We start from the raw sequence: 13421 nt of genomic DNA, 5'->3' as shown, positions 1-13421 counted from the left end.
AAAATGGAATTACTTGTTTGAAATCATTATTTGACTCTTTATAGATACATATTGCCAAAACACTTTCCAGAAGGGTTGTGCTGGTATACCTTGTAACCAGCAGTGTGTCACAGATCTAGTTTATTTGTGCAGTCTCCATCAATGACTGTTGTCATTTATAAAATTTTACTTTTCAAAATGAAAAATACCAGTACCTTAATTTTTATTTCTTATCACAAAGGTTGAACATTTTCTGTATTTGTGTGTTTTACATTTTTTTTTCATAATCTCTAAGGTATTTATTCTTTATCTTCTATGATATTTTCTTTCTTTCTTTTTTTTTTTTGAGACAGGGTCTTCCTCTGTCACCCCGGATGTAGTACAGTGGCACAAACTTGGCTCACTGCAGTCCCAGCCTCCTGGACTCAAGTGATGCTCCCACCTCAGCCTCCTGAGTAGCTGGGACTACAGAGGCACACCACCATGCTGAACTAAATTTTCACAAATATTTTGTAGCAGCAAGGTCTCACTGTGTTTCCCAGGCTAGTCTCAAACTTCTGGGCCAAGCATTCCTCCCACCTTAGCCTCTGCAAGTGTTGGGATTATAGACGCTGTCCCTGGCCTATTTTATTTTCATATACAGATGATACAACAAAACTTAGAGTTGTTGCTAGTAACTTAGTTTTTAACTTTTTGTCTTTATTTTTTCAGTAGAAAATTTAATATTACCTAGCTTTCAGAGTCTTAAAAAATTATCACTTAATATGGGCATATTACTTTTTACTTGTATCTCATATGCTATATTCTAAAGGTATTCGGAATATTAAATTTATCCCATTAATTTTTTTTCCAGATTGAAGAAGGTATTGTTGTAATGGAAGACGATTCTCCAGTGGAGGCTGTGAGCACACCTAATACTCCCCGAAACCTTGCTGCATGGAAAATTAGCATTCCATATGTAGACTTTTTTGAGGATCCCTCCTCTGAAAGGAAGGAGAAAAAAGAGAGAATTCCTGTGTTTTGTATTGATGTTGAAAGAAATGATAGAAGAGCAGGTAGGAAGCTTTCTGAACACCTTTCTTAAAAGATGCCCACGAATGAGTATTGTTTTCAGGTATGATAAACATTTTGCCACTTCAGTCTAACAAATATAGCTGCATATCCAAAAGAGAGTGTCCAAAACAGAAAATTGAAAGAAGGCTTAGGATGTCCCAGGTTATCTTTGTTAGCAGTTAACTAACTCATTCAGTCAACGTTTATTGAGTGAAGCCTGCTAGACACCTGACAGTCCATCAGGCATTTAATGTAATGTTCTTTTAATGGTTTTGTTGCCATCATTAGCCATAATACTTACTTAATTATCATTAACCCATTCAGCACTGTATCAGGTATTATATTAGTTTAATTAAGGCAGTATTTTCTCTCACCCATTTTGTGGGCTAATTAGAATTGATGATATGGCCAGGCGTGGTGGCTCACTCCTGTATTCCCAGCACTTTGAGAGTCCAAGGCGGGTGGATTACCTGAGGTCAGCCTGACCAACATGGTGAAACCCACATCTACTAAAAATACAAAACTTAGCCATGCATGGTGGTGTGTGCTGTAGTTCCAACTACTCGGGAGGTTGAGGCATGAAGATCACTTGAACCCAGGAGGCGGAGGTTGCAGTGAGCCAGGATCTCGTGACTGCTCTCCAGCCTTGGAGAGAGAGTGAAACCCTATCTCAAAAAAAAAAAAAAAGAACTGATGAAAGTATGGTTAAAACTTTACAAGTTTTCTTCATGTTTAGCCATATTTTTTCTTTTGATTATTTCAGGTATAGACTGTAGAAGAGATAAGGGTTAACGGTGTCTGTAGCAGGATAAAGTCACCACTTTCAAGTCTTGTAACTTCATAAAAAGAAATCAAATTAAAAAATAAAACAGTCACCACTTTGCAGTTTGTCCAAGAAGTGGGTCAGTCAATGTAGGGAAAAGCACAAAGTCATATATATTTTGAGAATGATGAGCAGAAAATAAAGTTGAGCTCAGAAAGAGGGAGTTATTAGGAAAGAAGGAAGAAAGTGACAATGTTAGAAAATGGTTTTGAGAGGATAACTTAGTGGTGTAGTGTGAAGATCAGTGCTAATTATTATTTATTTTTCAAAAAGTATTAGGTTTTCTGATTTTCTTCAAAAGCTGATCCTGTTTCAAGAAGATGAGACACAGGGATTGGGAAGGAAGAATGCCCAGAGTAGCTAGTTATAATTTTTCCTATCATACCTAAACACCAGGCAGAGTCTTACTCTGTCCAGGTCTTAGGCCATACTGCCTGATTTTGTTGGAGTTGCTGTTTAGTCTTAGTAGTTGGTGTTCTCTCAGCATTCTGACAGGTGGACAGCCAAACCATTGTCAATAATAAGAGTCTGATTTCTGTTTCAAACTTAGTTTTGTTTGGAATATACTTTCGGTTTTTTCTTTATGACAACTGCCTTTAATTTTTATGCTTTATTTTAAAAGGTTAATAATTTATGTCTCAGTAACTTAAAAATAAAACCCCAAAAATCTTAAAACTTGTATTTTATTTTTTAATTTAATTTTTTTTCTTTTTGAGAGAGAGTCTTGCTTTGTTGCCCATGCTGGTGTGCAGTGGCATGACTGTGGCTCACTACAGCCTCAACTTCCTGGGCTCAAGTGATCCTCCCGACTAAGTCTCCTGAGTAGCTGGGACTATAGGTGCATGTCACCACACACAGCTAATTTAAAAAAATTTTTTTGTAAAGGCAGGGTTTCAGTGGGTTGCTAAGGCTGGTCTGAACTTTTGAGCTCAAAGCGGTCTTCCCACTGTGACCTCCCAAAGTACTGGGATTTCAGGTGTGAGCCACTGTGCCGGGCCAAAAGCTTGTATTTTAAAGATAATGTTTGTCAACAGTGCTGCAGACTTCTACTGTCAATGTAATGTGCGCTTAGAAACCATGATCTATGGGGGAGAGAAAAGTATATCATTTAGTATGTTGATTTTATATGGATAACAAAATAACAATTTCAGCATTAAAAACCTAACCTAAATATACTATGGATCTTTTAAGACCAGTGTTGAAGAAAACTAGGATTCGTTTTATATGTTATGATCAGGTTGGTTTTTTCTAAATAGAAGTACTGTTTTTGATGGTTGTGGTATTGATTGACTTGATCATCTAACACATGATGTTAGATGTTAACAATAACAATTAACATTTATAAGGTATGTACTCTGTGCTATGCACTGTACAAAAGTACTTTATGTAGATTATTTTATGTAATAGACACAGTTATTTTTATTCTACATCTAAGTATTGTAAGGTACGGTGGTATTATTTGTTTAAGACTGCATAGTAAATGGGGGCAGGGTTAACTGGGATTAGAGTAGGCAGTCTGATTCCAGACTCACTCTTGAAACCATTACTATGTGCTGCCCAATTTGGTAGCCAATAACTGCATGTGGTAATTAAAATCAAATTAAATTGTATTAAAATTTCAGTTCTTCAGTTGCAATAGCTACATTTCAAGTACTCAGTGACAACATGTGGCTAGTGGCTGCTGTTTTAATGCAGATCCGTGGAGCATCTTCAGAATTGCAGACTTCTATTAGATAGTACTGTTCTGTACTATGTTAAATTAGGATAGCATGGTAAATATTTGAGAGACCCAAAATCAATAAAAAATATTTTCATGAAATACATCATTCCAGTGACATTTAAAAAATAATCATAATTGCATGATATTTTAAAGTTTCTGTCAGCTCTGATTCTGTATAGAAAAAGTATATTTTCTTGAGATAACTTCATAAATAGATAAAATTTGTTAATCACTTCTAGGTAACTAAAATACGGGATAAAATTTGTTAATAATGTTAGGCCAAAAATAACAAATTATGACTGTGGAATAATTTCCAGTTTTTTATTCTTTTTTATTTATTTTTTTTTTGAGACGGAGTTTCGCTCTTGTTACCTAGGCTGTAGTGCAATGGCGTGATCTCGGCTCACCGCAACCTCTGCCTCCTGGGTTCAGGCAATTCTCCTGCCTCAGCCTCCCAAGTAGCTGGGATTACAGGCACGCGCCACCACACCCAGCTAATTTTTGTATTTTTAGTAGAGATGGGGTTTCACCATGTTGACCAGAATGGTCTCAATCTCTTGACCTCGTGATCCACCTGCCTCCGCCTCCCAAAGTGCTGGGATTACAGGTGTGAGCCACCGTGCCCGGCTCTTTTTTTTTTGAGACAGAGTCTCACTCTGTTGCCCAGGCTGGAGTGCAAAGATGCAGTCTTGGCTCACTGCAACCTCTGCCTCCCAAGTTCAAGCGATTCTCCTGCCTGAGGCTCCTGAGTACCTGGGACTACAGACACCCGCCACCATGCCTGGCTAATTTGTATATTTTTAGTAGAGGCAGGGTTTCACCATATTGACCAGGCTGGTCTCGAATTCCTGACCTCAAATGATCCACCCACCTCAGTCTCCCAAAGTTCTGGAATTATAGGCACGAGTCACTGTGCCCAGCCAGCTTTGTATTCTTAATGTTTTAAATATGGCATTCTCTTAGGGTGTTAAAATTATTTGTTACTCAGTGCGTGTTTACTCAATTTGCAGTTGGACACGAGCCTGAACACTGGTCTGTCTATAGAAGATACCTTGAATTCTATGTACTTGAATCAAAATTAACAGAATTTCATGGTATGTTATTCTTTCTGGATAAAACATTACATTTCAGCATTACTATTCTTTAAAGCTATGATACCAGATTAATTTATTTTAAATAATTATACCAAAGAAATACAACAGTGGCGCTGTGTACTCTTTTATTGATAGCAGAAGTGTACTGTTTATCTTTTTATTTTTACTTATCTCTGTATTTAAAGTTCTTGCAGTGCACATTTATGCTTTTTTAATAATAAAATAAAAATAGCTATTTTAAAACTGTATTTTAGAAAGGGTTTTCTATTTACTCTTTTGTTCTTCCTGTCTCATCAATTTATTTATTTTGGTTAATGTCAGGGATATAGTTATAAACAATTTCCAGCTTTTTTTTTTTTTTGTAGCTTGGTGAGTTTTACCTGTGTGTTCTAAATCTTTTTATTTTAGAAAAGCTCTGTAGAGTGTCCCTTGATCCAAATTCAGGTTGATTTTGAATTGAGAAGAGTAAGGAACATTCCTTTCCCTGCTATAAGAACAAAGCCTGTGATAAGGATGATTATTATAGGAAAATAAAGGTCTCACTCCATATTTGTGCCTAGATTTTGGGTTTGTATGTGTATTGAAATGGTTTTTTTCTTTCTCTCTACCAATCTGGTGCAGTACCATCCTTGTTTTTTCTCTGAAAACTTTTTTCGTTTAAGTCTGAGAGTTTTCTCTGAAAACTTTTTTTGTTTTACTTTTCTTTTTTGTTACTAAAATCTCTAAAGCCAGTCCTATCTGAGAAAGTACATTCATAGTTTTTACATTTTTTTTTTCTTTCTTCTTTTTTGTTTGAGATGGAGTTTTGCTCTGTCACCCAGGCTGGAGTGCAGTGGCGCGATCTCGGCTCACAGCAATCTCTGCCTCCAAGGTTCCAGTGATTCTCTCACCTTAGCCTCCTAAGTAGCTGGGATTACAGACATATGCCACCATGCCTGGCTAATTATTTTGTATTTTTAGTGGAGATGGGTTTTCATCATGTTGGTCTCAAACTCCTAACCTCAAGTGATCTGCTCACCCTGGCCTCCCAAAGTGCTGAGATTATAGGTGTGAGCCACTGCACCTAGCTTACATTTTGATTTCAAGCTATTTATGTAGCATTTACAAAATGCTCTTTTTTCCCTATGAGAAATTAGTTACTTCTTTAGTAAGGTTTTATCTAATATATCTCGCCAATTTCAAAACAATCTCATAATAATTTTTGAAGCTGTTTTACTAGTATAGAAAGCTAAAAAAAATCTATGTCAAACCATGGTTGTTACAAGTGATATTTTGTTTATCAGTAGACTCAAGCTCTTTCGTCTGGACTTCTGACTTGAAGTTCTCTGATTTTGTGAAGATTATTCAAAGAATAATGTCACATCTCTACAAGGCAGTGTTGTTAATCTGAAAGTGCCATAGTAAATGTTAAAACCTATTTTAAGGTTTTAAAAATAATAGCAGAACACAGCAATAACTTTAATATGTACTAATTTCAGGTACATTTCCTGATGCCCAGCTTCCTTCTAAGAGGATTATTGGCCCCAAAAATTATGAATTCTTAAAGTCAAAGAGGGAAGAGTTCCAGGAATATCTACAGGTAGAGCATCAACTGTATTAATTCCAAAAGTTGCTAATTATAGCATTCTTTAATTTGTCTCTTTTTCTCTTGTACATTTGTGCTTTGCTCTATAAATACCTGTCCATGTGGATTTTAGTTAAAAAAATTTCCATGTGAATTTTAGAATGAATTTTTGTTGAGAGTATAATTACTTCCACCCGTCTTCTCTCCCCGCACCCTACCCCCCGCCCCCGCAAAATGAGTAAAATACAAGATATTTTCTTAGGGGAAGAAAAATCTTCTTTTTTTTTTTTTAGACTGAGTCTCACTCTGTCACCCAGGCTAGAGTGCTGTGGCATGATCTAGGCTCACTGCAACCTCCACCTCCTGGGTTCAAGTGATTCTTCTGCCTCAGCCTCCCTAGTAGCTGGGATTACATGTATACACCACCACACCTGGCTAATTTTTGTATTTTTAGTAGAGATGGAGTTTCATTGTGTTGGCCAGGCTGGTCTTGAACTCCTGACCTCATGGTCCACCTTCCTTTGCCTCCCAAAGTTCCGGGATTACACGTGTGAGGTACCGCACCCAGTCCAGAAAAATCTTTACTTAGTTTTAGGCTGATTAAAACTTCGTATAGGACGTTAAAAAATAAACATTTGATGTAAAAGATTAGATGCATTTGAAGAATACCTGATAATATTCTTAGAATATTTGTTGTTGTTTTTTCTGTTTTCTGTTTGATTTTGTGTTTAGCATATTCTGAACTTTGAAGTACCTTTTCTTTTGGGTTCATAGATGTTTTTCCAATTTCCTGGGATCAACTCTACTATTTGCTACATGGAATTGAATTCCATTTTTCCATAGTGTTATGTGTGCACATAACATTACATTAAAATATAATTGGTATATTATTTCAATATCTGGTACAGTCGGTGTAAAAGTTACTTGAGACATCAGGCTCTCCAAGATTAATAACCGTCTTTCTTTATCAAGTGCTTATAAGAGAGGATACTTTTATTTGTTTAAAAAATATTTTTTTTGGGCATGGAATTTTATATGTTTAAAAAATTGTTAATTCAGTCAAATTTGGATGCTTCCTACCCTAAAAGAAATACTTTTAAATTAAAAATACTCAGCAGCGTAAAGGAGTATTTACACTTTATTTCCTCTCTCTGAACTGTTGAATGCTTTCAATTCCAGGTTGAAAAAATAGATCTATATTTTCCATATACATTTTTTGGTGATGTGAAAATTGAAATATGAAATAATAATTAACTACTGCAAGGATGTTTAAATAAAACATAAAACAAACATGTCTTTGTTGATACTGTTAATCCATTATTTGAACCAGCTAATTATTTCTACAAACTAGAGTACTTCACTGTACAAGAAATATTTTCTGTTAATATGGATTTAAGTTAGAGATTGCTGTACTGGTTTTTAAATGTAGATTTCTATTTATGTTTTGTTAGTATTTCACAGTTAGAAAACTAATAGGTTAAGACTGGGTTAATTTGGGCTTTTAAGTCATTTTTTTTTTTTTTTGAGATGGAATTTCGCTCTTGTTATCCAGGCTGGAGTTCAAGTGATTCTCCTTCCTCAGCCTCCCAGGTAGCTGGGATTACAGGCTATCACCACCGGCCAAGTTTTGTATTTTTAGTAGAGATGGGATTTTGCCATGTTGGTTAGGCTGGTGTCGAACTCCCAACCTCAGGTGATCCACCCACCTCGGCCTCTAAAGTGATAGGACTACAGGCATGAGCCGCTGCGCCTGGCCCATTTTATCCTATTAGAAAATAGTGTTGCAGAAAAACAGACAAGAGGTTTTTAAAGTTATTTCACATTTCCACATCTAGTTTTCTGCAAGACCCTTTATGCTGACTTTTTAAAATTATTTAGAAAGTCATATCATGCTATCGTACTCATTTTATAGTTGAGAAACTGGGAAATAATAGTAGCTTATGTTTAGTTTTACTTCCTGTGTGTCCAATACTGTGCTAAATGCTTTATATAACAACACTATAAAGTTGGTAGTGTCATTATTCTTATTTTATAGGTGAGGAAACAACTGACTCTTGGGCAATTTAGAAACTTTTCTAGTGTCACTTAGCTAGCATGTGGAAGAGCCAGAATTCAAACTCATTCATGTCTGACTGTAAAGGCCAAGGTCTTACCTACTATCCTATACTCTTCTTTCTAAAAATGCAATTGCTTTGTTATTATTTTAAATATAAAGTAGCTTTTGGGGATAAAAATAAAATTAAAAAACATTTAAATGCACTTTTGATTAGTCTTCTAGATTTCTAAACTGTTTTTCCCCCTTTTTTTGTTCATTCAAGAAACTTCTGCAGCATCCAGAACTGAGTAATAGTCAACTTCTGGCAGACTTTCTTTCCCCTAATGGTGGGGAAACACAGTTTCATGATAAGATACTACCAGATGTAAATCTTGGTAAGTCAATTTAAGGAATCATTATAAGAGAATAAGCTGAAAAGAATCAGCATTTTCAAATTAATTTAGAAAAATAGTTTATAGGATAGTCTGTGGTGAACCCCAAGGGCTCTTATTTCTGCGTTTAGAGGTAGATTGACCTTACTCTGTCCATTCTGAGTTCTGATTATTTAAGCAGTCACTTCTAGCCATATGTCCTCATCACAGAAAATAATATTAGTCAATATATTTATAAATTTATTTTCTTAAATTTAAATATAAGAAAAGTAGAGATGGTGTTTTTAGCATATGTGAATCAGTGTTTTCAGCATACAGTATATGAATGGCTATGGTATTTGAAATGTCTCATTAAATGTCTCAAAAAGACTAGCTCTGTTGGCATTTGACTTAGTGTAAAGACAGTTGATTTTTTCTTCATCTTTTAGTTCTATTGTGTCCTTATTGTGTATTTTAAAGCATATAAATATCTTTAAAACCTAATTTTTGGATCACTTGTAGTAGTAATTTAGGTAAGTAAACTTTGTATAATTGGCTTTTAGTTAACTTGAGTTAATCTTAATGTCATTCTGAGCAAATTTCATTTCATGGTACTTCTGTACATGGATTTTATTTAAAGTTGAATTGTCTGTAAAACTGGCATGTGTACACATGAGATTGTAAAAACATTTCCACTTTAAATATTACTGTTTTTCACTTGTTTTGAATTTTTAATTAGTAATTTAGAAAAATAATTTAGGTTCTTCTTCCTTAATTTCAGAGTAACTTTGTAATTAGTAAAACCATTTTGCAGTTAGTAGATTGCTTTATTTCTATTAGTACTGTTGTAAAGGAAATTAAGATGTGTCAGAAAGCTTATATTTGCTCTATTTTATAAATATTAATGTTTATTATGACAGATAAAAATATCTGTGGCCAAAGCACAGTCTGCTGGGATGCCAAAGACATTATTATATTTTTACTATTAGAGATTGAAGTTAGTATTTCCTGAAGATGATGTTTCAGAAAGCATTTTTGTGTTGTAATACTTGAGCACCTAATTTCAGCTGTCACTTTTGGATGAAGTATTTATATTATAGTTTGTCTAAATAGCAACAAGGTCAACAGAAATCCGGATAGATCATCTTCTCTAACCACTAATATAGTATATACATTATAAGTGCATGTATAGTCTGGGCACGGTGGCTCACACCTGAAATCTCAGCACTTTGGGAGGCCAAGGTGGGCAGATCATGAGGTCAGGAGTTTGAAACCAGCCTGGCCAGCATGGTGAAACGCCGTTTATACTAAAAATACAAAGATTAGCCAAGGATGGTGGCACATGCCTGTAATCTTAGCTACTTGAGGAGGCTAAGGTAGGAGAATCACTTGACCCTGTGAGGTGGAGGTTTCATTGAGCTGAGATCACACCATTGCACTCCATCCAGCCTAGGCAACAGATTGAGACTCCATCTCCAAAAAAAAAAAGTATATGTATTAAAAAATAGAAATATAAAAAATGATTTAATTAAATAAATGGTAGTCTGAAATTTTCCAAAGAATCATCTTACAACCCCCCTCACATGCCTCCATTCTGTTTTATAAACTGTTCCTTAATTACTATTCTACCTGCTGGTTATCAGTGATTAGATTTCTTTTTTTCCTGTGATGGAGTTTTGCTGTTACCTGGGCTGGAGTGCTGTGGTGTGATTTTTGACTCACTGCAGTCTCCACTTCTCAGGTTCAAGCGATTCTCCTGTTTCAGCCTCCCAAGTAGCTGGGATTACAGGTGCCCGCAACCACACCCAGTTAATTTTTTGTGGTTTTAGTAGAGATGGGGTTTTACCACATTTCCCCCACTGGCCTTGAACTCCTGACCTCAGGTGATCCATCCTCCTCAGCCTCCCAAAGTGCTGGGATTACAGATATGAATGAGCCACTGTGTCCAGCTAGTGATCTCATTGTTAATGGAGACATTTTCTCACTCCTCAGTCTTCTTGACCTCCTCTGCAGCATTCTTTCCTTTAGAAATTCTTTGCCTTTGGGATTCATTAATGCATACTATTCTCTTTTTTTGCGACGGAGTTTCGCTCTTGTTACCCAGTCTGGAGTGCAACGGTGCTATCTCGGCTCACTGCAACCTCCGCCTCCTGGGTTCAGGCAATTCTCCTGCCTCAGCCTCCCGAGTAGCTGGGATTACAGGTACGCGCCACCATGCCCAGCTAATTTTTTATATTGTTAGTAGAGATGGGGTTTCACCATATTGACCAGGTTGGTCTCGATCTCTCGACCTCGTGATTCACCCGCCTTGGCCTCCCAAAGTGCTTGGATTACAGGCTTGAGCCACCGTGCCCAGCCTGCATACTATTCTCTTAACTGTTCCAGTCCTATCACTGCATTTCCATCCTACACAATCATCCCTTATCTCTATACAACTAAATATAGGTGTTTTCAAAGCCTTGTCCTTAATTTTCTTCTTGCCAGTCTCCACAGAACCTATTATTTTAATTTTTACCTATATGTAAATGTTTCTAAATGAAGTCTGACCTTTAGTTGTACTTTTCTAATATCTAGTCGGACATCACCACCTGATCTTCTGTCATCTTTTCAGAACCAACATGTAATTCGGTTAATGGTATTATAGTCATTTCAGTCATTTGAAATTTCACCATTAACTCTTGGATTTTTTTTTCTTTTTTGGAGATGGAGTCTCTCTCTGTCACCCAGGCTGGAGTATGGTGGCGTGATCTTAGCTCACTGCAACTTCTGCTTCTGAGGCTCAGGCAATCCTCCCACCTCAGCCTCCTGAGGACTACAGGTCTACACCACCATGCCTGGCTAATTTTTGTATTTTTAGTAGAGATGGGGTTTGCCATGTTGCTCAGGCTGGTCTTGAACTCTTGAGTTCAAGTAATTCGCCTGCCTCAGACTCCCAAAGTGCTATGATTACAGGTGTGAGCCACCATGCCCTGCCTTACACATCTTTTTAGTTTTCAGATTCTATAAGTTTTTCCTATTTGGTGTCTAATTTATGGCTTCCTCTTCAACTCCTTTACTCTTTCCTTAATTCAGTTTTCATTGCCTCTTATTTGGACTGTACTAAGTTTCCTATCTAGTCTCCAGGATTTCAGTCCTTCTGCCCTCTATCAGTTTGTCTTATATAACACAGTAAGATTAATCTTCCTAAAGTACACGTTTGACCATATCTAAAATCCTTTTGTTTCTCTCTCTTTATTAACTTAAGAAATCTGTATATGGAACCCTCTGAAAATCACTATGTGCTTTGATACCAGTATATCTTACCAGTATTATTTCTTACTACTTCCTTTCATACTTTAGCAAAATTGAATCCCTTATATTCTAAAAGCTCCAGTGCCTTTGTTTATACTCTTTTCTTCTACTTTAAATGCTCTTCCACTCTAGCTATATGTTTACATATTACCTATCTTTGAAAATCCAGCTGAAAGAAAGGGATTGCTGGTTCTTCTTAGGGAAACTGGGAAGCCTTAGGAAGATATCATTTGTCTACTTGAAAGATTAATAGAAATCAGCAGGAGACAGATAAGGAAATCATTCCAATTGGAGGGACTGGCATGTACAAGAGGCATGAAAGAAGGAATCAGCTGGTAATGTTTGGAGTATCTTGAAGGTAGAGTACATGTAAGAGAGTGAGACTAGAAAAATAAGTTATGGTCAAATGTATCATCGTAAGGGGTGAGGAATTCAGACTTGATCATCTAAGTAGGAAGAAAGAGATATTAATATGTTTTAAATGATGAAACCAAATAAAATTTTAATTTCAGAAATCCAACTCTGGCAGCAGTTTAAAGGATGATACTAAAGCTACTTAGAATCAATATCTGGGAATGAACCTAGTAGAGTATGTGTATGCATGGCCGTTACAGAGAACATTGTAAACTTTTATTGAGAGATATTAAAGAAGACCCAATAGAAATCGTAATCATTGTTTAGAAACCACAATATTGTAAAGATGTAAATGTATCCCCAAGTTGATTTCAAGCTATAGTACAGTCCCAATCAAGATCAAACAGGTTGTGTCTGTGTATACCTTGAAGCTGAATCTGTAATTTATATAAACATGCACAGGATCAAGTAGATAACACACTTGAGAAGAAGAACAAGGTTGGAGAACTTTATTATATGTCTTGACTTTTAACACTAAATTAATTGGTAGATCTGTGGAACAGAACCAGAGTAGTGCTGGGACAACTGGATATCTCTGTGCAGAAGAATGAAACTAGACTACTATCAATCACATAAGAAAACTCATAGTGGATTAAAGACTTAAATGTAAGACCTCAAACTATAAAACTACTAGATGAAAATGAGGGGAGGACTTTAGTCAAAGATCTTATGGCTAAGACTTAAAAGCATAGGCAACAAAACAAAAAAAGACAAATGGAGCTATATTAAACTATTAGGTTGGTACAAAAGTAATTGCAGTTTTTGCCTTTTTTTTTTCTTTTAAACAGCAAAACTTTACTTTTGCACTAACCTAATAAAAAGCTTCTATACAGCAAAGGTAACAGTCAGAAGAGTGAAGAAACAGCCTATAGAATGGGAGGAAATATTTGGGAGTATTTCACCTGTATGTTTCCCAGCTATTTAACCTGTACAGTGGGAGAAAATATTTGCAAATACTGCAAATTCAATGAGAAGACAATACAGTAGAAAAATGGACAGAAGAAAATAATTTCACCAGGCTGGGCAACATAAGTGAGACCCTATCCCTGCAAAAAACAACAATAAAAAATTAGCTGG

At 36.0% G+C, this 13421-nt stretch overlaps 1 protein-coding gene across 46 annotated transcripts in view; it reads left to right on the top strand.

Moving 5' to 3' along the window:
* The window catches only part of SNX14 (sorting nexin 14), a 115062-nt gene that overhangs the window by 74372 nt on the left and 27269 nt on the right, over positions 1-13421 (top strand). For 26 of the 46 annotated variants that reach the window (XM_078369736.1, XM_078369730.1, XM_078369731.1 and 23 more), the window contains 4 exons: positions 833-1034; positions 4586-4669; positions 6148-6248; positions 8552-8663. In XM_078369736.1, the coding sequence (XP_078225862.1) occupies positions 833-1034; positions 4586-4669; positions 6148-6248; positions 8552-8663 (499 nt within the window). Of the gene's footprint in view, positions 1-832; positions 1035-4585; positions 4670-6147; positions 6249-8551; positions 8664-10724; positions 10842-13421 lie in introns of all 46 variants that reach the window. The other 20 variants (XM_078369723.1, XM_078369720.1, XM_054254231.2 and 17 more) reach the window with 1 other exon arrangement.

The sequence above is a fragment of the Callithrix jacchus genome, chromosome 4 (genome assembly GCF_049354715.1).
Source record: "Callithrix jacchus isolate 240 chromosome 4, calJac240_pri, whole genome shotgun sequence".
Lineage (NCBI taxonomy): Eukaryota > Metazoa > Chordata > Mammalia > Primates > Cebidae > Callithrix > Callithrix jacchus.
The sequence above is the reverse complement of the archived record's forward strand: the minus strand, read 5'-3'. Positions and strand labels throughout refer to the sequence as shown.